The 23,774-nt window shown below is 38.2% G+C and overlaps 1 protein-coding gene across 2 annotated transcripts in view; it reads right to left on the bottom strand.

Annotated features, from left to right (window-relative positions):
* Positions 1 to 5,244: 5,244 nt before the first annotated feature.
* BUB1B (BUB1 mitotic checkpoint serine/threonine kinase B) overlaps positions 5,245 to 23,774 on the bottom strand; it is a 48,111-nt gene continuing 29,581 nt past the window's right edge. Inside the window, exons 11-23 of one of the 2 annotated variants that reach the window (XM_077880593.1) lie at positions 22,345 to 22,460; positions 20,945 to 20,994; positions 19,765 to 19,825; positions 19,538 to 19,643; positions 17,567 to 17,841; positions 15,442 to 15,575; positions 15,009 to 15,152; positions 14,325 to 14,422; positions 12,272 to 12,421; positions 10,737 to 10,879; positions 8,606 to 8,777; positions 7,608 to 7,714; positions 5,245 to 5,794 (exon numbers count right to left, since the gene is read on the bottom strand). In XM_077880593.1, coding sequence (XP_077736719.1) covers positions 5,563 to 5,794; positions 7,608 to 7,714; positions 8,606 to 8,777; positions 10,737 to 10,879; positions 12,272 to 12,421; positions 14,325 to 14,422; positions 15,009 to 15,152; positions 15,442 to 15,575; positions 17,567 to 17,841; positions 19,538 to 19,643; positions 19,765 to 19,825; positions 20,945 to 20,994; positions 22,345 to 22,460 — 1,788 coding nt within the window. In that variant the 3' untranslated portion in view covers positions 5,245 to 5,562. The remainder of the gene's footprint in view (positions 5,795 to 7,607; positions 7,715 to 8,605; positions 8,778 to 10,736; positions 10,880 to 12,271; positions 12,422 to 14,324; positions 14,423 to 15,008; positions 15,153 to 15,441; positions 15,576 to 17,566; positions 17,842 to 19,537; positions 19,644 to 19,764; positions 19,826 to 20,944; positions 20,995 to 22,344; positions 22,461 to 23,774) is intronic. The other variant, XM_077880595.1, reaches the window with a different exon arrangement.

The following is a 23,774-nucleotide window of genomic DNA, read 5'->3' as shown; positions in this document are numbered from 1 at the left end:
TTATTTATTTATGAGAGACACAGAGAGAGAGAGAGAGAGAGAAGCAGGCTCCACGCAGGGAGCCTGATGTGGGACTCGATCCCGGGTCTCTAGGATCAGGCCCTGGGCTAAAGCCGGCACTAAGCCGCTGAGCCACCCAGTCTTGCCCTCTCTCATATTTTTAAAAGATTTATGAGAAAGACAGGGAGGGAGGGAGGGAGAGAGAGAGAGAGCAAGCGAGCTTGAGCAGGGGGGAGGTACAGAGGGAAAGGGAGAAGCAGGCTCCACACTGAGCAGGGAACCCAATTCGGAGGTCAATCCCAGGACCCTGGGATCATGACCTGAGCTGAAGACCGCCACTCACCCAACTGATCCACCCAGGTGCCCTTCAGTCTCTCATTTTAATTCCAAATTAATATTGCTTTGATCATTTGGATGATAAAGCTTCCCAAATTTTCCATTTGGGAAAAAATAAAACAAGTTTTATTGTTTTAAAACTAAAACTAAGTTATTAGGCTTTTTATTTTTTAATATAAAGGAAAGATCATAAAACCATGGCCCATCATTTCTTAGACAATAGACAAAAAAGAGAAAAAAGTAATCCATAGACATGGTCAGGAAATTCAAAAGGTCCAGAAATGCACAAATTGAAAAGTAAACGCCTTCATTGTTGTCTCTCCCCACTCCTATTGCTGTCCCCAAAGGTTTTCTCTTCAGCTTCTTTTTTGTTTTTAACCTAAACTAAAAACTTCTGGAGTTTAAGCCTAATGTACGTTCTGCTATCTCTATGGGCTTGTGCCAAATGGGAAGACTGGCTCTCAGCACCTGTGTCACAGCACCCCTGTAGTCTACAAAAATGGTCCGATGGCACCTCTGCACTGATTCCAGGACTCTCGTTTTCCTGGGGTCTGTCATACTGATCTTCCCTTTGGGACTAAAGAGCCTTGGAAGCAGGGAAGACGACAATACAAATGGTGCTTTTGAGTACCTGTGCCAATGTTTCTTTAAGATAAATTCTTAGAAAAATTTCTCAGCTGGAGAGAATATTTAAGTTTAATAAATACTGCCAAATCACCTTCTAATAATGTACAATTTGCACTCCAGCTAATAATATAAGTAATATATGAGTACCTGCTTCCCCTCACTGTTACAAACACAATTTTCAACTATTTCCTATGTGAATGATAAAAATTTCAGGTTTATTTTACATTTTATTTAATTAGGAATGAAGGGTGAACATCTCAGGTAAATTGGCCATTAAAATGTTTTTAGTGGATTATTCATGTCCTTTGTCTATTTCTATTGTTTTCAAAAATTTTTAAAGAGTTTGTACTTTAGGGTTAAATAGTTCTTTGTCATATTTTACTCATTCAGACACTGGGGTTAAAACAGGAAACAAAGTAAATTCCTGTCCTTAAGGAAGCTATATTCTAGTAGTGGGATACAGAAAAAAAAAAAAAAATCACACACACACACACACAAGGTTGTGACAGGTGCTTTGGAAAAAACAAAGCAGGGTAAAGAGTGACAGCAGTGTGTGTGGCGGGGGATGCTGTTGTGTACAGAACGGCCAGGGAAGAAGACCTCTCTCTCTGGTAAGGTGGAGATTTAGGAGAATACCTGAAGGAAAGTAAGGGAGTAATCTATATGAAGATACAGGCAGAAGAAATGGCAAGCGAAAAAGCCATGAAGAGAGAAACCAGTTGGTGTGGTTAGGGAGCAGCAAGGAAGTAGACAGTCTAGGGAAGAGTGAGTGAGGAAAAGGAGAGTCCGAGAAGAGGTCAGGGAGTGGTAGGGCAGACCAGTAATATCTTACAGGCTGTAGTAAGGGTTCTGTTACGACTGGAAGTGGATGGGGAAGCAGCGAGATCAGTTATGAGACTCTGAGGTGACACAAATGAAAGATGATGCAAATATATGTTGCAAGTAATTTTCCCTAGTTTCACTTTTTCTTTTGGAGGGAGGGATAGGTAGCCATAATAGATTTTGGGTTTTATCTACTATAGTAATAAATTATAATCTTCTTGCCTCTATCTTGGTTTCTTACATCACAACAGAACATTACAAAGTCATCTAGTATTTTATATATATATTTTAAAGACGTATTTATTTTAGAGAGAGAGAGAACGAACAGGAGGGGCAGGGGAGAGGGAGACACGTTCTCAAGCAGACTCTGTGCTGACTGCATGCGTCTGGTATTCAATGGAGGCTCTATCTCACGACCCTGAGATCATGACCTGAGCCAAAACCAAGAGTCAGGTGCTTAACCGACTGTGTTCCCCAGGTGTTCCTACTATTTTACATTTTCATTTTCTTACATTAATATTTTTGATCTATCTAAAGTGGTTTTGCAGATAAGCAGTGAAACAGGCAAGACTACTGCATATGGCTGTGCAACGGATCCATTGCACAAGGGAACCAGGCTGACAGGCTAAGTGGGGGCTGAAATCCAGCAAGGCTACAGTGCACAGGAAAGTACAGAATCCACTAGAGGAATTTTTCTAATTTGCACAAAGGTATGCACTAGTGGTGGCATTGAAGACTGAGTTCAAACTCCAACCCACTGTTTGAACATCAGTTTTTCCCAAACTGATTTGAAATGCCACCTTTATAGCTTCTTCTGTCTTTGGTGGAAGCAAGGACCTCATTAAAGTTGAAGTTTGCTATATTAAAAATTTTTTAAAAAATACATCTTCCTGGGGCACCTGGCTGGCTCAGTTGGTTGAACATCTGCCTTCAGCTCAGGTCATGATCTCGGGGTCCTGGGATCAAGCTCTGCGTTGGGTTCCTTGCTCAGTGGGAAGCCTGCTTCTCCCTCTCCTTCTGCCATTCCCCCCCCTGCTTGTGCTTTCTCTCTCTCTTAAATACAAATCTAAAAACAAGACAAAACAAAACAAAAACTCAACAAACATCTTCCTCACTAGGGAAGTCTTAATTTTAGGAGCCAGACGGAGCAAATTTTGGCATGTTAGAAAAAGTTAGTGCAGTTGGAGGAAGAATTCCCTATTTTCCGATGCAACAGAAAAGAAGCCTTTCTTTGGTATCCTTGCTTAAAGGCTTTAGCTTAAACTACCTCAAGAGTCATTGCAAAGAGCCCTGTGCTAACAATTTGGAAGGCTTTCTTATCTATCTTGTGATAATAGCTCAACTAACAGTCTAAAGTCCTACTGCTATAGGAAAACCTTTTTTTTTTTTTTTTTTAAAGATTTTATTTATTTATTCATGAGAGACACACAGAGAGAGAGAGGCAGAGACACAGGCAGAGCGAGAGAAGCAGGCTTCATGCAGGGAGCCTGATGTGGGACTTGATCCCAGGTCTCCAGGATCATGCCCTGGGCTGAAGGCAGGCGCTCAACCGCTGAGCCACCCAGGGATCCCAGGAAAACCTTTTTATTTCCAGATTCAGGTTTGGCATCAGTTAGAGCACTTTGCATTGGGTGGAAGGTTTCTTGTTAACCAGCACAGGAAGATGAGGGCTCTAACAGTGGTAGAAGCTTAGTGGATGCATACTGTGTGAATGGTAAGGCATTATATATTCTATGGTGTCTTTTCAAACAAAAAATAGAAATCCTGTCTTTTCAGCTGTTTCCCCCACTAGGTCCATTGTTATGCTACTTTTGTCTTAGTGAAACAAGAAATAAGAACCATGTGAAGTTTCTGCCAAAAAACAGAGGCTTCCTTCTTCCAAGACAAACAAGTATAAAATACAAGGGAAATGGGAACGTGCCCACTTTATGGTTTTATGACCAGGCAAAGAGAGAACGAAGACATCATAGGTCCTAACTGTTCTCTTCCCTCTACAAAGAAGAGCCAGGGTTGGAGGGGATGGGGAAACGGAGGGAGAGGTGGCAAAACAATTGCAAGTTCTCTAATAAAGGGACTTCCTCAGATACTTTTCCCTTCCCTCAGAGAGGACTTTCGGAGACAAAGCTTTGGTTTTTCAGCTTTGCTGCCAAGGTTCTTGAAGAAGTCACTAAATGGTAGTTAAGCCTATGTTAAGAAAGAATCTAAATTTACTGTCCATCCTAAGACTAATGATTTTATGTGTTAAAACAGAGGAAGGATTGAGAAATGAGGAGAGCAGAGAGGAAGAAGGGCTTAGTTACATAGAAGATACAGATATATAATTTTACATCATCAGTTCTATGAGAAGCAAACATGAAAATGTTTGAAAAGTTTTATTTTGGTTAAGAACAAAAATTCCTAAGTTGATTATCTTTCAGATTCAAGTTATATTTCAGTGCTTCAACTAACTATATATGCTTAAATATTTTTAGTTGAGATATACTTAGAATTTTCTGCTTTCCAGCAATCTTAGAGCAGTAACAGTGACAACTAAAGTAAAGAAAAAAAAAAAAAAAGGCACCAGCAAGGAGGCAGGCACAGTTGAGAATTCTGATATTTAGATATGAAATAGATCATCATTGCCTCCATCTTCCAGTTTTCTTCCCTATGCCCAAAGCCAGGTATAATTCATGTTTCTGTTTGGGGGTCCAATACTTCATCTAGATCTAGCCTCTCCCCAATTATTACATGCTTTTTTTTTTTTTTTAATTTTTATTTATGATAGTCACACACACACACACACAGAGAGAGAGAGGCAGAGACACAGGCAGAGGGAGAAGCAGGCTCCATGCACCGGGAGCCCGACGTGGGATTCGATCCCGGGTCTCCAGGTTATGCCCTGGGCCAAAGGCAGGTGCCAAACCGCTGTGCCACCCAGGGATCCCTATTACATGCTTCTAAGTTATCTTTTTATTCTGGCCTCTAGCTCTTCAAATCTTCCAATCAACAAAATTTCCTTCCATTCCTTCATTAATGCTCACCTCACCAAGTCATTCTGTAGGTAACAGAATGGTGATTGTTCCATTTCTGAAAGGTTGCTAGACTCCATTCAAAACCTTTTTCTTCCTAACAGCCACGGTCCTAATCAAGAGACCTAGTAGCCACAGCACCACGAGATTATATAAATAGACCAAAAGGTTTGGTGGATAAAAAAATGAAAACAAAAATAGAATCAAAACAATGTTGCCACTTGAAATTTAAGAAAATTTGGCCTTGTAAAAATCATTTTATCTACTTTTAAATCCAGGCCACTTAAATGGAAGGTGAGGAATGGTTGGCTATTTTGACTTGTTATGATTCTATCATGGCAGTTCGATGCCTAGTAAATATATAATTCCACGGTAAAAAGCTCCTGTCTGTGAAATCAGGCCGTTTATTATCTTAGTTGACAAAAAGTACATGAGATGTTAGAAGCACAAATTTAACAAATACTATTTTATTACTTAAAAATACATAATGATCATAAGGGTACATGTCCAAAATTACAAAAGAAAAATGTACAGGAAAAAGTGGAGATAAATGTATTAAAAGACAACAAGGTACCCATTCATATAGAGTCCACTGAGAATAAAACAGTTCTTGTTAGTTAGATAAGGCACAGTGCTATGTAGAAAATGCCAGTTACCTAGAAATATTCCTTTAGTAAAAAGTAGAAATGTATTGGTACTGTATCTAAACATGTCCTGAATTAAATTATAGCATACACAGGTCCAGTGCTCCACAATACAACCATCAGTTTTAGGTAGGAATCTGTGAGAGATCTGTTTGCCCTTCCTGCTGGAAGAGCAAAGCCCCAGGACTGATTAACTTCCCTACCTTCCATAAGGCTTTGTTCAGGTGATTTTGGAATGTGGTGTCAAACACCCCACTCATTGCTGTTCCAAGTTCCCTCAGAACAGACACTGTGGACTCATCACTGGCATTCAGAATCCGCACAAAGAGTTTATTCCACAATTCACCATCTTTTAGCCTAAAAATATATAAAACCATTTCCATCAAAATTAAACATAAAAAAGAATTCTGTATTTAAATTGGAGATACATTTATGCACTAAATGATTTAAGGTAATACCTAGAACTCTAAGGTTAAAGTTCATTCAAGTAGTGCTTTCAAAGCCAGGGTAGAACAACAACAACAACAACAACAACAAAAAAAAAAAAAAGAGAAAGAGAGAGAGAGACACCTCTGGAGTGGGGAAAGCCATTAATACAATGCATGGAAAGAGACAATCTCTGATCTGAATCTATAAATTTCCGCTGTGTGCTAAGATGCAGCACTGCTCTACAAAAAGAAGAAAAGCGAATTTTCTTCCCCTCCTCTAACTTTCCTAATGTCTAGGTCATTAGAGTGCAGTTATTTTCCTCCTGTCCAGAGTTTTATCATCTTCATAATACTCCAAGGATCCTAAGCTTGACTGAAGTAACTACTGCTTAAGTCTACAATGTTTAACTTTAAATTTTTTTTTTTAACCAGAGAAGCTTCTATTATTGTTTAAGGCAGGGTTGTTAGGGAACCCCAGTGACCTTACCTGTTTCTGTTTGGGTTAGACCCACCTAGGACCATAACCACCTGGAGATACCTGAATTTATCCTATAGGTCTTACATTATATTTCAAGCGTATTTCTTATTTTTTAAAAAATTTTTATTTATCTATTCATGAGAGATACAGAGAGAGAGAGAGAGAGAGAGAGGCAGAAACACAGGCAGAGGGAGAAGCAGGTTCCATGCAGGGAGCCCGATGCAGAACTTGATCCCGGGACTCTGGAATCATGACCTGAGCCGAAGGCAGATGCTTGACCACTGAGCCGCCCAGGCGTCCCTAAAGCCTATTTTTAAAGTATGTTTTAGAGAAAAATAAGACTGGCCAAACTCTGAATTAAATAAAGAAAAAATATAATTCATTTGTTGGAAGTAGGGGGAATAGAGAAAGGGTGTTAAATTCTCAACAGTGGTTTTTTTTTCTTCAAGCCAAAGAATATACTGGTAAGTGATAGAGTGGTAAGCTTATTCTAGCTATGATAAGCTAAAGTGGCACATGGGATATTTAATAAGTTTTATGAGTAGGCTTGAGGGAATTCTAAGGTTCTGAGACCAAGCAGCCTTATTAAGACAGCATTTACTTCTCCAAGGAGATTCAGTTCTCTGCTTTGGTTCTATCCATTCATTAAATAAATAGCCTAAAATTAGTATATAATTTTGAAATTTTAATTTTATTCAAGAGATGCTTATTAACTTTGATAACAATAGCTATTAAAAAGAGGTATAAGACTACTATCAATTGGGATCCCTGGGTGGCTCAGTGGTTTAGCGCCTGCCTTTGGCCCAGGGCATGGTCCTAGAGTCCCAGGATCGAGAGTCCCATGTCAGGCTCCCTGCATGGAGCCTGCTTCTCCTTCTGCCTGTGTCTCTGCCTCTCTCTCTCTCATGAATAAATAAATAAAATATTAAAAAGAAGACTACTATCAATTGATTATAAAATTATTTGTACAAATGGTCCTATTAACACTTCTAGAATGAGAGGCTTCCATACTATAGTTACAGTCAATATGACACATCTAGGTACAGAATGTTGTCCTGGAGTCTGAGTAGTTTAATTCTTATTTTTAATTAGCAATTCCTTTGTTCTGCACTAGCTGCTCCATTGATGCTCTGATGAAAACCATTGAAATCAATGGAATCATGGCATCTGGACTAAGAAAACTAAGGCTGCCCAAGTAGAGGGCACTCAAGAGAAAAAGAAAATTATCTGGACAGGCAAAGACCCTGGAATCACCAATACTTACTCAGAAAGATTTTGGCTAAGTCTCCAGAGGGACCCATCCCAGAAGACCTGTAGATGTTCCTTGAACAACAGTAAATGTGCTAAATCTGCTATACCAAACAGATCTACCTGAAATCACAAAAAGCACCATCAGCTAAAATAAACCTCTGTTACTATCATGGCAATTTATTTATGTAGAAAGTTGAAAGTTATTAGATTATCTAAGTTTATTTTAACATACATTTTAATAGACTGTTCCCTACCCTAACATAAAAGGAGAAGCTCCCTAAAGCAGTGATCAATAGAACTAACTCTCAGAAGTATCCTTAAGAACAAAAGAACGTAAAAGGAGAAGCTCCCTAAAGAAGTGATCAATAAAACTAACTCTCGGAAGTACCCTTAAGAACCTAAAAGATTAGGTTCACATCACCTAAAGATGTGAACAAAATTATCCTGAAGAACAAAAATATCTGACCTGTCAAATTCAAATTTGTAGACCTACTAAATGTACATGGACTCTACCTGTGATCTACATGGTCCACATGGCCAGTTCAAGTTCATGCTACATATTCAATCAGCAAATGCCAAATGTCCAGAGATGAGTCAGAAGGGATTTTGTATATAATGCTACCATATAAAGCACTTTACACTTGTAATATCTTTTATATACATTATTTCATTTAATCCTCACAAATCTGATATACACAGAGCAGATTGTTATCCTTATTTTGCAAAGATTACAGAAAATTACTTATAAAAGACCACACAGATTAGTGACAGAAATGGCCCTGACACTTAGGTTACTGAGTTAGCCACGTGTCCACACGTGTATGTGTATAGTCTTCAATGTTGTGACAGAAAAATGGTAGTACATTTTGCTTGACTTGGTGATATTTGAAAACTAGGTCATCTATTCCAGGGGAGACAATTATCAGTAAATACCAGCTTTCGAGGCTTATCCATATGAGAGAGAGATTAAGAAACCCTCTCCATATTTGCTCATGCTGGTTTTACACTTACCTGGTAGGGAGAAGAACAGTTGGCCAGGATCTTTTGTCCTTCCAGGATTTGTACAGTCCGAAAGCCGCTGAGGATAAAAACATCTAGCTGCGCCCTAAGGTCGACACTGTAGGAAAAGTCCACTATCTTCAAAGCTTGATCGTTCTTATTATAATCATAGAGATCGTAGATTCTAAGCCCAGGTTTAAGAGAAAGAGATAATAAAAATAGGCCATGAAAGAAGCTGCAGAGCCGCTCTTTAAAAAAAAAAAAAAAGAAAGAGAAAAAACAACAAAAAAAGACTGCAGGTGTGTCTTAGCTATGCCAACAGCTCCCTCCAGTGGTCAGCTATGAAAATGCTCCTGTAAGAGCAGTGGCAGTGTCCACCTAAGTGGGGAATGTTGAGATTAGTCTAGTGACACAATCTAAACCATTATGTATAGCCACCACAGAACATTTATCATATTATATTTTTTATAGAAAATAAGTACTGGAAGTAGAGTCTAAGCCTAGACACATTAACACAGTAGCAATGATTTACACACTGATGAGAATTATGGAAGAAATTTAAGCTTTTACAGTCATAGCCTTTCCTGTTCACTACGATAGATTAGGCTTTCCAAGTGTCATTCAGATTCCTCTTTCTCAGAGTTTAACTGAAACAACATACGCTTGTTTTTGAGAAAGCTGCCACCTATACTGTACACTATTCTGTTTTTATTAAACTAACACCATATTATCTCTTACTCTTAGTTATAATTCCAACTGTTATTTACTAACCTCCCCAAAACAAACAAAAGAAAACCTAGTAATACTAATTCACTATTAATTATATTTTCCGGGATCCCTGGGTGGCGCAGCGGTTTGGCGCCTGCCTTTGGCCCAGGGCGCGATCCTGGAGACCCGGGATCGAGTCCCACGTCGGGCTCTCGGTGCATGGAACCTGCCTATCCCTCTGCCTGTGTCTCTGCCTCTCTCTCTCTCTCTCTCTGTGACTATCATAAATAAAAAAAAAATTATATTTTCCTTGGGTTTATCTATTCCATATGATAAAGCTACTCTCCAAAGAGACATATAATGGAGGGCAGGTGATGTAATGAGCACTGGGTATTATATAAGATCAGTGAATCACTGACCTCACCTCTGAAATAAATAATACAATGTTAACTAACTGAATTTAAATTGAAAAACAAAAAACAAAAAAAAAAGAACAGCCCAGGTGGCTCAGCAGTTTAGTGCCGACTTCAGCCCAGGGCGTGATCCGGGAGACCCAAGATCGAGTCCCATGTCAGGCTCCCTGCATGAAGCCTGCTTCTCCCTCTGCCTATGTCTGCCTCTCTCTCTCTCTCTCTGTGTCTATCATGAATAAATAAATACATAAATCTTTTAAAAAATTAAAAAAATAATAAAAACAAACATATAACTTTATGTGAGAAAAGAATGAATTATTTTTGTTTTCCTTTTGTCTCTGCTTTCCTCAGTTCCCTCAAATCCTTGATTAGTATCAGTGATAGATGCCATGATTTTAAATATAGGTTTTGACTAATCCCATCACATACAGCACAGAATGATATATTTTCTTTAAAATTTACAATTGCTCCCATTTTTCCTTAGCACAAAATATAACATTTGTGGCCATCATAAAACTATGTATTTCCTGCTCCTGTGTTCACCCCTTGAATCTGACAGCTAAACTGAGTTTAATTTGAACACTAAGCCACTTTCCTTGGCATAGTGTGCATTTGCTCTCTGGTTTAGCCACTTCTCTCAGCAGTTACTTCAATTTGGCCTGACTTCAGTTTTTAAACTGAGTAGTGCCTCCATATTGCTAGAACCTCACTAAATCTGCACTAGCCCCACTCAAAGAAAGACTACACATTCTACTTCACATTCCTCCAAATATTCATATTTTATATCTCTTCTTGCCAGGAATCATCACAATACTCAGAGTGGTTAGTTTTTTTTCTATTTCCTCAACGTATTTTTTAAAATTCTTTTAAACTATTCCCCTTGATTACTGACTTTTATATAGCAAATACTTTAACATACAGTGTTCCTCAATATGATATTTAACAAGAGGCAAAAGAAAATGGAAACTATTCATATTTTAAGAGAAAGTTGACAGAATTATAAGAGAATGAAAAGGACCAACCCGTTTCTAAGAATCAGACTCCTTGGACTCAAGTCACCATGGACTATTTCTGCTCTGTGTAATTTCTCCACTATTGTCAAAAGGTTATAAATAACCAACACTATTATTTCATGGGTAATAAGTTCACCGTGTTGAAGAAGATCCTGGAAACAAAAGGACAGAAAATTCACTATTTCTTAAGTTGGGGTGACTGTACTTACACTCAGTACCTTGCCATCTGCTGCTTTGTACTCCTCGTTGTTCTCTACCAGGATGTGGGCTCTTTCATAGGTTGGGTCTTTGTCCCATTTCTAACAACATTGCTCTCCTATAAGACTATAAGGATTTAATGAAATAATGGATTTAGAACTTCAAGGATTAGCTAGGCCCATAATAGGTGCTCTATAAATGGCAGTTTCAAAATACCCTCATTCCAACCATTTTAGAGATTTTATATTACCATCAAAATATGCAACAAACCTTTTCTAAAAAAAATATTTAAATTCAATTTGCCAATATATAGTGTAACACCTAGCACTCATCTCATCAAGTGCCCTCCTTAGTGCCTGTCACCCAGTTACCCCATCCCCCACCCACCTCCCTCAACAAAACTTTTTTTTTTTTAATTTTTTTTTCCATTTATTTATGATAGTCACACACAGAGAGAGAGAGAGAGAGAGGCAGAGACATAGGCAGAGGGAGAAGCAGGCTCCATGCACCGGGAGCCTGACGTGGGATTCGATCCCGGGTCTCCAGGATCGGGCCCTGGGCCAAAGGCAGGCGCTAAACCGCTGCGCCACCCAGGGATCCCAACAAAACTTTCTTAAGAACATTCCAGGGGTTCCTGGGTAGCTCAGTCAGTTGAGCGACCAACTCTTGGCTTTGGCTGGGGTCATGATCTCAGGGTCTTAGGATCAAGCCCTGAGTTGGACTCTGTGCTCAGCATGGAGTCTGTTCTACTTCCTCCCCCTCTGCTCCTCCCTCTCCTTGGTGTGCTCTCTCTGAAATAGACAAATCTTAAAAAAATAAAAAAGTAAAGAAAAATTATACGACACACTAAAAGGCAAAAATATAATTTGGAAGACATAGAGCAAGTATCAAAACCAAACATAGAAAGAATATTGGAATTATCACACCAGGAATTTAAAATAAGAGTGGCCATGAGCTGATAATGATCATAGTTAAATGAGCAGGTCATTGGATAATTCTGGTTTTTGTCTATGTTTGAAATTGACATAATAGGGGTGCCCAGCTGGCTCAGTCAGTAGAGTGTGTGACTCTTGGTCTCAGGGTCATGAGTTTGAGCCCCATATCGTGTGTAGAGATTATGTAAATAAATAAATCTTTAAAAAAAAAGAAAAGACAATTGACATAATAAGTTAAAAGTTTTTGATCAAAACAACTTGGGAAAGGAAAATGATCAATGTTTTTAGTTTATAGTTTAATTGGTCTATTTCTAGAAGATTAACAGGAATTTTGCACTAACTTCCTTTGCTAAATGGAGCACAAATCTCTACTTAAGGACTTTAAATGATATGCCTTCATATTATTCAAACCTGAAGCGTGAAGCAGTTTATATATTGGTGCCAAACAATACAACCATCTTGGTATTGGTAACAGCTGCACAAATGATCATATTCCTCCTTTAAACGTTCCTTTAACTTGAAGTTGATATAAAAGTCCCATGGGACAGGTTCAGATGATACCTGTAAGAAATTTTAAAAAATAAGAGCTATTAGAATCTCTGGTTATGGTTGATAGATTAAAAACATTCCCTCTAGCCTTTGTGATACCCCAACAGAAATAATAGTAAAGGAATGTTTTAAAAGTCATAATTCTCTAATAAAAAACACAGCAGCAACAAATTCCAGAAGCTGAAAAGAGGACAGTAAGAGTTAACAATCCACTTAGACTCGAGGAAAGCTGATTCTAGCAGTGGAGAAAGCTGAGAACAACCAAATTTATGCTACAGGATCATCTCCCCACAGTATAAAACTGATGGCACCAAATACCTAGAGAAGTAAGGGTAGAGATGGAGCGAACACAGGTGTGGTTGAACTCTATTAATGAGGAAGTTAAACACACATTCCCCTGCTACTCCTAAAGCCCAGCCTAATAACTGCCTCTCCTGTAAACCAAAAGTTTACCCCTAGAGAGCATAACACAGGAGAGCTCTGGGCTAGAGGTCACTAGACACTGTTAAGAGGGCAGGGGGAATTAAATGCTAAGATGTACCTGTCAGCCCACACACTCTCCAGACTAATTTTCCCATTCAGCTTTCAGAAGCTAGTAGCCAGGATTACAAGCTCCAGGCAGGATATTAGAAGTTTTCTCTGAAGGATCTGATTAGGTCAAAGAAAAAGACCTCAAGGATTTAAGCATTTTATTGAATGGCCAAGCAAGATCTTCTTACAGTGAGGCCCAACAGCTGTCAAGGTCCTATATACACAGAGCTTTCAATTAGCTTTCAGAGTCCCACACTTAAATATGAATAGAGTGTCAAAGACTTGAAGAAAACAGTTCAAAACAGACAAAAGGAAACAGATATGCAAGGAGAAAAATATTTAAAACATCATAAATATACTCAGAGAAATAAAGAACATTTCATCTTTGAAATGAAGAGCAAAATGTCATAAAGAAGAAAATTCTGAGGCAGCCCAGATGGCTCAGCGGTTTAGCACCGCCTTCGGCCCAGGGCGTGATCCTAGAGACCCGGGATAGAGTCCCACGTCAGGCTCCCTGCATGGAGCCTGCTTCTCCTTCTGCCTTGTGTCTCTGCCTCTCTTTCTCTCGCTGTGTGTGTCTCTCATGAATAAATAAATAAAATCTTAAAAAAAAAAATTCTAAGGAAGAAAAGTTTTGAATCTAGAATTCTAATATCCAGCCAAACTACCAATCAAGTAAAGATGAGGGATAAAAAATTTTCTGACATGAAAGTTTTCAAATTTATGTTCCATGCATCCTTTTCTCAGGAGATTTAAACCAAAAAAGAAATAAAAATGGGGCAGCCCGGGTGGCTCAGTTGTTTAGTGCCACCTTCAGCCCAGGGCGTGATCCTGGGATCGAGTCCCGCCTCGGGCTCCAGCATGGAGCGTGCTTCTCCCTCTGCCTGTGTCTCTGTCTCTCTCTCTGTCTCTTATGAATAAATAAATAAATAAAATCTTAAAAAAAAAAAAAAAAGAAAAAGAAATAAAAATGGGAGCCAATATTACAGGGCATCCAATATAAAAAAGAGGTAATGTGATTCTCTAGGATAATGGTGAATGTTAATGTCAAAGTCATACTGTGTGTGTGTGTCAATGTCAAGCCCAGAATATAATTTGTCCAGATTGGAGCAGGCCAGAAAATTTCAGGATATTTCCTCAAAAAAGACAGAATGGATAGAATATTTAGTTTGGAAAAAAGAGGAGATTTACACAACTGCCTCTCATTTTTGATATCTGATCCTGGCACATATGCTGAGTGATTTTTTTTATGTCTTACCGACTTTTCCATCAGGAAACTTACGGACTATTCATAGGATTTGGCAGTACCACGGGGCATGGTTACGGCTTCAACCCACATTATTTTTTTTACAAGGTAATTGAAATGACAAAGAATCAGTCCCACCTTTATTATGGTTAACTCTGCAGAGTTTCTTGGTGTCACCCAGAATAACTTGTAATCTTCACATATTAGGTATTGTTTAATGCAATAATCTTCATTACCTGTAAAGAAGGTTTGATTCGACTTAAAAATCACTGAGTATGAAAAAATAAATAAATAAATATAAATAAATAAAATAAAAATCACTGAGTATGTATAGCGCCTTAGCTTTTACTTCCCGGTTTAAGGGCTAATAGTACTTTATATTTGCCAATCAGCAGCCAGTTACAATACTTTTCAAAATCATTTGTTAAAAGTTAAAGAGGGGAAGACAGAATCCATATTGTTACTGGGACATGAACTTACTGTGTCAATCTCTGTAATGCTGTTTCTTTTTTTTTTTTTTTATAATGCTGTTTCTTTCTTCCTTTTCTTATACTGAGAATATACTTTTCTTCCTTTTTTTTATACTGAGTTTGTTTTTTGTTTTAATTAAGTAAACTCTACTCCTAATGTGGGGTTCAAACTTACAACCCTGAGATCAAGAGTCACATGCTCTACTGACTGAGCCAGCCAGGTGACCCTATAATGCTGTTTCTTATAATCTAAAAATATTTACTGTGCTCAAGAATTAAGCTCAAGTACAAATAATCACTTAACTTGTATTCTGTCCTATAAAAAAACACCGTGTGTTCAATTGATACTTACTCAATTCAATTTCCTTTTCTATTTCCAAATTAGGCATTGGTTTATCTTCTATAAAAAACTCTGCAGAGGCCCTCAGCTCCAAGAGAGAGTTTAGTAGTTGTCTGCGATACTGTGGACACCAAGGTGACTGAGTAGGGTTGTCTGCTGAGGGGGAAAAGGTTGAAAAACAAAACCCATTACCCACAAACCCTAATATGGGTGTTATAAAAGGGAGAAGAAAAAACACAGTATTTGCACAATCAACAGAGCTAACCTAACACCACTCATCTAACTCAGGTCTTTATGTGTTCACTTAATACTGATTCATTCTAGAAATTTCACAATTTATGGCAACTTTTCTACAGAGAAAAACATATAGCTCAGTTTGCTGAGATAAGTAAGTGTTCACTAGACATGGTAGAGGTTTGCTTACAAGTGGTATGCAGGAAGTTACCTGAAGTTTCATTAGTAAGCTCCAGTTTTTCAGGAATTTGAAGACATTTGATGGAGGAAGAACTTGTAACTGAGGCAGAAGACCCAGAGAACCCTGAGGAGTGTGTGGCTTCACGGCTGTCTTCAATAATTGGGCTGAAAGAACCACAAATGAGTCAGTCCTCATAGGGAGAATAGATATGACCTTACCTTTGTTATTTTATTTAATATTCATTAGTCTAATTTTCAAAGTCCATTATTTTCCTGAAATACAGATTCATAATCAGAATTTAGATGACTTTATCCACCCTGGTTGATAAGCAATGCTCAGCATTAGATTTTCTAAATTATGCTTTATTTATCTAATCTACAGCAAATGCCTAATCTACGTCTATTCTAAACTACTGAGAAACACTAAGATACTTGTTTCTTGTTTATCTCTTCTATAGACTTTTTTTTATTAAGAAAAGGTTGGGACGCCTGGATGGCTCAGTTGGTTAAGCATCTGCCTTCTGCTCGGGTCATGATCCTGGGGTTCAGGGACCAAACCCTGCATCGGGCTCCCTGCCCAGCAGGGAGTCTGCTTCTCCCTCTCCCTGCCGCTCCCCCTGCTTATGCTCTCTTGCTATGTCAAATGGATGGATAAAATCTTAAAAACAAATTTTTTTCAAAAATAAAGGGAAACCCAAATCACTCAAGGTGAATACATGCTAGCAAAGGTGATAGAAAGTTTGTTGGACAACAATTTGAAAATGTAGTTTTAAAAGCACAAATTGGCAAATTAAAGAATATTACTAAAACCAAAATTGTTTGTTTAAATTAGCTAACTTTTAAATATAGATAGATCAGGGCACCTGGGTAGCTCAGTGGTTAAGCGTCTGCCTTTGGCTCAGGTCATGATCCCGGGGTCTTGGGATCAAGTTCCATATCGGGCTCCCTGCAGGGAGTCTGCTTCTCCCTCTGCCTGTGTCTCTGCCTCTCTGTGTCTCTCATGAATAAATAAGTCTTAAATAAATAAATAAATAAATAAGAAAGATAGATAAATAGATAGATAGATCATAAGGCTTAGTCTTTGACTCTCTATGCCATTCCTCCATACCATTTTTTTTCTTTTTTTTTTTAAATTCATGAGAGACACACAGAGAGACGCAGACACAGGCAGAGGGAGAAGCAGGCTCCCTGTGGGGAGCCCAATGTGGGACTTGATCCCCAGACTAGGATCACAACCTGAGCCAAAGGCAGACGCTCAACCACTGAGCCACCCAGGCATCCCCCTTCATACCATTCTTTTTTTTTTTTTTTAATTTTTTAAAAAATTTTTATTTATTTATGATAGTCACAGAGAGAGAGAGAGAGAGAGGCAGAGACATAGCAGAGGGAGAAGCAGGCTCCATGCACCGGGAGCCCGACGTGGGATTTGATCCTGGGTCTCCAGAATCGCGCCCTGGGCCAAAGGCAGGCGCCAAACCGCTGCGCCACCCAGGGATCCCTATACCATTCTTTATTCATTTCCACCTCTCCATTAAAAGATACTTTAAAAAAAAATATTTATTTATTTATTTATTTATTTGAGAGAGAGAGAGAGAGACAGCAAGAACAGGAAGAGGGGCAGAGGGAGAGAGAGAATCTCAGGTAGACTCTACACTAAGCACAGAGCCCAACGCAGGGCTTAATCTCACAACCCTGAGATCATGACCTGAGCCGCAATCAAGAGTCCGATGCTTAACCAACTGAGCCACCCAGGTGCCCCTAAAAGATACTTTTTAAAAAGTACATTTCCAGTTGCCTATCTAAAGTTAGTGTCAAGCTATTCTCCCATTATTTAGAACTTAATATTAAAGGAAAAACAAAATGCTTCCTGTCTCTCCATTAGGTAGGTATACTTTGCCAAGTTTTCTCAAAGACATCAGAATCCTCCTGGGGCTTTCAGTCTCAGAACCATCAAAATTTACTTATTCTAACCCTCATATTCAAATCAATTACCAAAGCCCACCACCACTTTATCAGGGGGAGTCCTACTGTCATGTAAAGCACTTAACACAGTATCTGGCAGTTAGTGAGAGCTTGATAAATGATCACTCTAACTGACAAGCACGCACAGAATACGAGATCACTCAATCTGGTTTATGCAACCTACAATCAATCACCTGAGTTTCTTGATGCTGAGAGCTGGATTGTAGATGGTGCCATAAGCAGTCTGCTGGTCCTCAGAGATCTTCACATCTAGATCCTCCTCCTGCAGCAGTCTCTCAGGATCAGAAGGGAGATCCTTCAAGGACATTATCTCATGAAAAGGAGTGGATACAAAACGAGCTGCTCTAGCGAAGTCACAGGTGTCTTCTGGGTTAGGACATATAGTTACATTCCTGAAACCTGTGATAATAGCATCCTCACTCAAGGGCTCAATTCCTGTAAATTCATCCTGAAATAAAAACCCCATAAAGTTTAGCTGAAATATTTCAGTGAGCACATGGAGGGACTATCTTTTTTACTTAGAGAGACAGACATCAGATAAGTGATTTTCAACACAGCGTATTAGAATCTCTAGAAAAGATAATATAAAAAAGCACATGGTAAAATCTGGGGAAAAAGTTTTGTTTTTTTTTTAAGCTTTTATTTATTTATTCATGAGAAACACAGAGAGAAAGAGGCAGAGACAGAGGCAGAGGGAGAAGCAGGCTCCATGCAGGGAGCCCGATGTGGGACTTGATCCCAGGACTGCAGATCACGCTCTGGGTGGAAGGCAGACGCCCAACCACTGAGCCACCCAGGCGTCCCGGAAAAAGGTTTTATATCAAGAAAACAGCAGACTGTATGTTATAAAAAAACAAAACACTGTGAGGATTCTCCACACAAAGGAAAAATACTGGACAATGTTTTTTCCCCCATCCAATTTCATCTAAGAGTTAGTGGAATAATACTATTTTTCTTCTGGCTTTAGCCTAGAAAAATGATCTGATAATCTGCTATCCTCCTAGCTTTTAAGTCTTCTTCTATGCCAAATGTTGAATTTTTATTTTATTTCTTAAAGATAATTCATGGTCACAGTAGAAAATATGGAATACAAAGTATAAAGTTAAAAAAAAAGGAAAATATTTAAAATATTCCTTTGCCTTTCAAAGATTGATTGATTGATTGATTTAGAGTGAGTGAGTGAGTGAGTGCTGGAGCAGGGGAAGTGCAGAGGGAGAGGGAAAATCTCAAGCAGACTCCCCAATGGGTGTGGAGCCTGACACAGGGCTGGACCCCAGGACCCTGAGATCATGACCTCAGCCGAAACTAAGAGTCAGATGCTTAACCAAATAAGCCACCCAGGTGGCCCCCTTTGTCATTCAAAGTAATACATGTACATGGTTTAAAAAGTCAGCTAGTTGAAAAGGCTATATTGTGAAAAAGTCTCCCTCCCATACTTGACCCCCCTCTCTACTCCAATTACTACTCCCCAGAGGCAACTGTTGTTACCATACACATATTACCTGGTAGGTTATATACACTTAAGTGCATACACTTGAAAAGGGTTTTAGAGCCATCTGGCTGGCTCAGTTGGTGGAGCACATGACTCTTGGTCTTGGGGTCTTGAGTTCAAGCTCCATGTTGGGTATGGAGCCTACTTAATAAGTTAATACATAAATACATAAATAAATAAGGTTTTATAACAAATGAAATTATAGCATATTTGCTAGTATATTTTAGCTATTATAAATAATGTTGCTATGAACATTCATGTACAATTTTTTAAATTTAAACATGTTTTTAATTATCTTGGATATATACCTTGGAGATAATTGCTAGGTCAGAGATAAATGGTAACTCAATGTTGAACATTTTGAGGAACTACCAAGCTGTTTTCCAAAGTGGCTGCACAATTTTATATTCCTACCAGCATTGTATGAGGGTCCTCATTTCTCTACATTCTCATCACTTGTTATTTTCTTTGATTATAGCTATCACCAGTGTACGTGACGTAGTATCTTTCCATGCTCTGACTAATGACATTAAGCATCTTTTCAAGTGTTTAAATTTTAAGCTAGTGATTTTAGTTTAACCCTAACTTTGTGAGAATTGAATGAAACAATTCACTAGTCTGCTTATATTAACTTAGGAATACTGTTTCTTACACAAACATCTGGAGATACATCCTCATTGGAGTTGATGCTTTCTGAAGTTTTGAGAATTGCAAAGGGTCTTCGTTGGGCTAAAACCTGTGGGGGAGCTGCAGGAGGACTGCAAAAAAAACATATCCCATTTAACAATTTATTTTTCTGTTCACATAGATAATAGTAACCCTTAACGCATCCTCATTTACAGTAATAGAAGACTTTTGTATCAAAACAAAACTTCAAACCTGGTATTTTCTTTTTCTGAAAGAAGAAATTCATCAAAAATGTAGAAAGGCACACTGGGACCTATAAAAAAAGAAAACAGATTTATGCTTTTAAGAGTAAATGCCTATTCTTTAAGATATCATCATTTAGTATTTTGTACTGTTTGGAAGCAGAAAGGTAACCTGTTTTTTATAATGAACAATTTCAAAGATATAAAAGTAGAGATCATTTAATATCAGTTATCTAAACATGGATGATTGCGTTTCATCTTTATTCCCCACCACTATCACTACTTTCAAACCCAACCCAACTTCAAATTATTTTAAAGCAAATCTAAGACACATCATTTCATTTGTAAATATTTCAGTATGTATTTATAAAAGAGGATCTTTCAAAAAAGCATAATCTTCAAAACATAACCATACCTATAAGGATTAATAATTTCTGAATATCATATATCAATTACAAGATTCACCTTTTACCAAAATTATTTAGCAAGTTTGAATTGGGAATACAGATTCATATACTGTGACTGGTTGAAATACCTCCTAAACCATTTAGATTCTATAGGGTTTGTTGTTTTAGTTTTCTATTGAAGAAACTGGGTTGTTTGCCCCATAATGCTGGAATTTTTGCCAATTATATCCTCCTGTGTTGTTTAACTTGTTCCTCCAGGCTTTGTACTTTCTATAAATTGGTGGTTAGAGTTAGAAGTTTAATCAGATTCTATTTAATTTATTTTAAACTATTAATAGGTAGATATTCATGTTTTTAGCACTTTTAACTTATTTTTAAGTGAAGAGAGAATAAATTTGAGTATATATAGATTTAGTTTTAAACATTTTTTTCCAAAAAAACATTTTTTTAGCTACTGGATACTAGTAATAGGTTTAGCTCGGTATACACCACTAAGGTGGAAGATAATATTTGGTAGTTAATATAAATTTAAATTTTCATTTAAATTAAACATTTTAAAGCACTGAGGAATCTTACAAAAACAAAAAACACTCTTTTAAATGTCTCTCCTATCTCAAATCATATGCTTATAACTGAATTCCATGATTCAAAGACACAGTATTATCTTAGTTCTCCTTTGTCTTCTTGTAACTACCTTTACATTAATTAAGAAAAATATTTATCACATATTATATAATGTGTTTGTTTGGTAAGTTTTTCATGACATTGCCAAATACAGCTCACCTTTAGAATGAGGTTGTTCTTGCCAAATGTTTTCTGCAAGTGAAGTCTCCCTAGAAAGAAACTTATTTTAAAATATGTCCTAAGTACCCACAAAAAGAATTATTTCTTAAAAGTCCAAGATGTTTTTTCATTAAATATAATCTTCACTCTAAGATAAAGAAAATACTCAGGGATGCCTGGGTGGCTCAGCGGTTTGGCGTCTGCCTTCAGCCCAGGGCATGATCCTGGAGTCCTGGGATCAAGTCCCGCATTGGGCTGCCTGCATGGAGCCCGCTTCTCCCTCTGCCTGTGTCTCTGCCTCTCTCTCTGTGTCTCTCATGAATAAATAAAATCTTAAAAAAAAAAAAAAAGAAGAAGAAGAAAATACTCTATCTAGTACAGGGGTGCCTGAGTAGCTCAGTTGGTTAAGTGTCTGCTTTGGCTCAGGTCATGATCTCAGGGTCCTGGGATCAAGCCCTGAATCTAGAGCCTGTTTCTCCCTCTCCCCACTGCTTGTGCTCCCTCTTGCTATCTCATAAATAAGTAAGTAAATCAATCAATAAATAAAATCTTTAACAAAAAAAAGAAAATATTCTAGTACTGTTGATCCAAATTCTTTAATAGAATTTCAGTCATTAAAATTGTTATAGAAGTATACTTGATAATAGATGTTATAATATTAACAGTATAAGCAGATTACAAGATGGTAAACTCTCATTTTTATCAAATAAGACAAAAAATAGAACACATAAGGATATACTTATGTTAATAGCAATAATCTCTAGGTTGTAGACATGGGTGATTTTCTCTTTAAAAAATTATATTTGGGATCCCTGGGTGGCTCAGTGGTTTGGTGCCTGCCTTTGGCCCAGGACATGATCCTGAAGTCCCAGGACTGAGTCCCACATCGGGCTCCCTGCATGGAGCCTGCTTCTCCCTCTGCCTGTGTCTCTGCCTGTGACTCTGCCTCTCTCTCTCTCTCTCTCTGTTTCTCATGAATAAATAAATGAAATATTTTTAAAAAATAAAAATAAAAATAAAAATAAATAATAAAAAATTATGTTTGAGGGATGCCTGGGTGGCTCAGTCAGTTAAGCATCCAACCAACTCTTGATCTCAGCTCAGGTCTTGATCTCAGGGTCATGAGTTCAAGCCCTGTGTTGGCACCATGCTGGGTGTGGAGCCTACTTAAAAAAATTTTTTTTTTTAATTTAAAAATTATATTTGATTGTTTCTATAAGAAACATGTATTTTTTTAAACAGAAAAAAGTCTTCCCTCATCAGCATCAGAACTTGTGTTGTGACAGAGACTTGCAAACATTATGTCTTGATATTAATAAAAGACTTCAAATCACTAGAGTCAAAGGTTGGTTCTAAATGCCCTTCTATAAGCATCATCTCTTTTACCACTGTGGTCCTACCTGGCACAAGAGTTTACTGGAAAAACAGAACCGGATAGGGCCATTCCTGGTATTTCCTGAGACTCCGAGGCAATTTGTAGTTCAGCTGTCTCCTTTGTTGGCATCTTCTCTTCTTGCTATTTGCATTAAATAAACAAAATCGATGTGTCTCTTAAATCTAGAAAATTCTATTTTCAAGCTTTAGTTTTAAAATTACATTTATCATACTCTTCCCCTAGATACTCACTAATCACATAAAACCATATAAAATATCTATTCAATAATTTACATTACTAGTTTCTGTTGTATTCAATGGAGCAGTGCCAAGCATATACCAATTTCTTTGGGTAACCCCATTTCAATGGAACATGACTAGAATAAAAAGCTGAAATCCAGAAGTTACAAAACAATAGCTTAGAGCCTAACTAAGAAGTCAATAAATTACATCACTTCTAGTGAGACAAGTTCCAATTGAGGTTGTGGGACCCAGGAAATTTAACAAAAATCCCCTACCCCTGGACAAGCAAGAGCAGGACTGACTCCATTTTGTGCTGCACCGGCCTTGTGCTGATCTGCTTATTGCTTAGGGTGCTGCCCCGCCCTAGTCAAGCCTCAGGGCACACCCTAATCGGCTCAGTAATAGGTCAGTTCAAAAGGATACTTTAGAGTAAAATGTAATTCAATAGGCCACCTGCGTGTGGACCGACATGACTGTGCAACTTTCTGCATATCCCAGTGGCCACTGGTCCCTATAAAGCTGCTACCCCTCTTAGTTTCAGGGTCCAAGTCCCTGCTCCGCTGTGTCGCGTATGCTTGGACCCAAGTTCGAGCTTGTAAATAAACCCTCGTGTGTTTGCATCGGTGTAGGCTCCTTGGTGGTTTCTCAGATTCGCAATCTTGGGCACAACAAGGTCCCCTGTTAAGTTACTTTCCTGTTGGACTTTGTTGCTAATAGCTATGAAACTACCAGAAATCTGAATGGGGTTTTGGAGGACTTTTATCCTCTATGCTTTTATATTGTTTAAATTTGTTTCAGTAAGTGTAGTTTCCTGTATTAAAAAAAGAGAAATAGGGGCTCGTGGCTGGTGCAGTTGGTTAAACGTCTGACTCTTGGTTTCAGCTCAGGTCATGGTTTCAGGGTTGTGAGATTGAGCCCTATATGGGCTCTGTGCTCAGTGAGGAGTCTGTTTCTCTTCTCCTTCACCCTCTGCCCCTCTCCCTGCTTGTGCATGCTCTCCCTAAAATAAATAAATACATATTTTTAAAAAAGGAGACGGGCGCCTGGGTGGCATGTGCTCAGGGCGTGATCCTGGGGTCCTGGGATCGAGTCCCACATCGGGCTCCCTGCAGGGAGCCTGCTTCTCCCTCTGCCCGTGTCTCTGCTTCTCTTTGTGTCTCTCATGAATAAATAAAATCTCTCTTTAAAAATATTTTTCTTTTAATTTTAAATT

Source organism: Canis aureus, chromosome 32 (assembly GCF_053574225.1).
Source record: "Canis aureus isolate CA01 chromosome 32, VMU_Caureus_v.1.0, whole genome shotgun sequence".
In the NCBI taxonomy this organism is placed as follows: Eukaryota; Metazoa; Chordata; class Mammalia; order Carnivora; family Canidae; genus Canis; species Canis aureus.
Note: the sequence above shows the minus strand (reverse complement) of the source record. Positions and strands in the feature narration are given on the sequence as shown.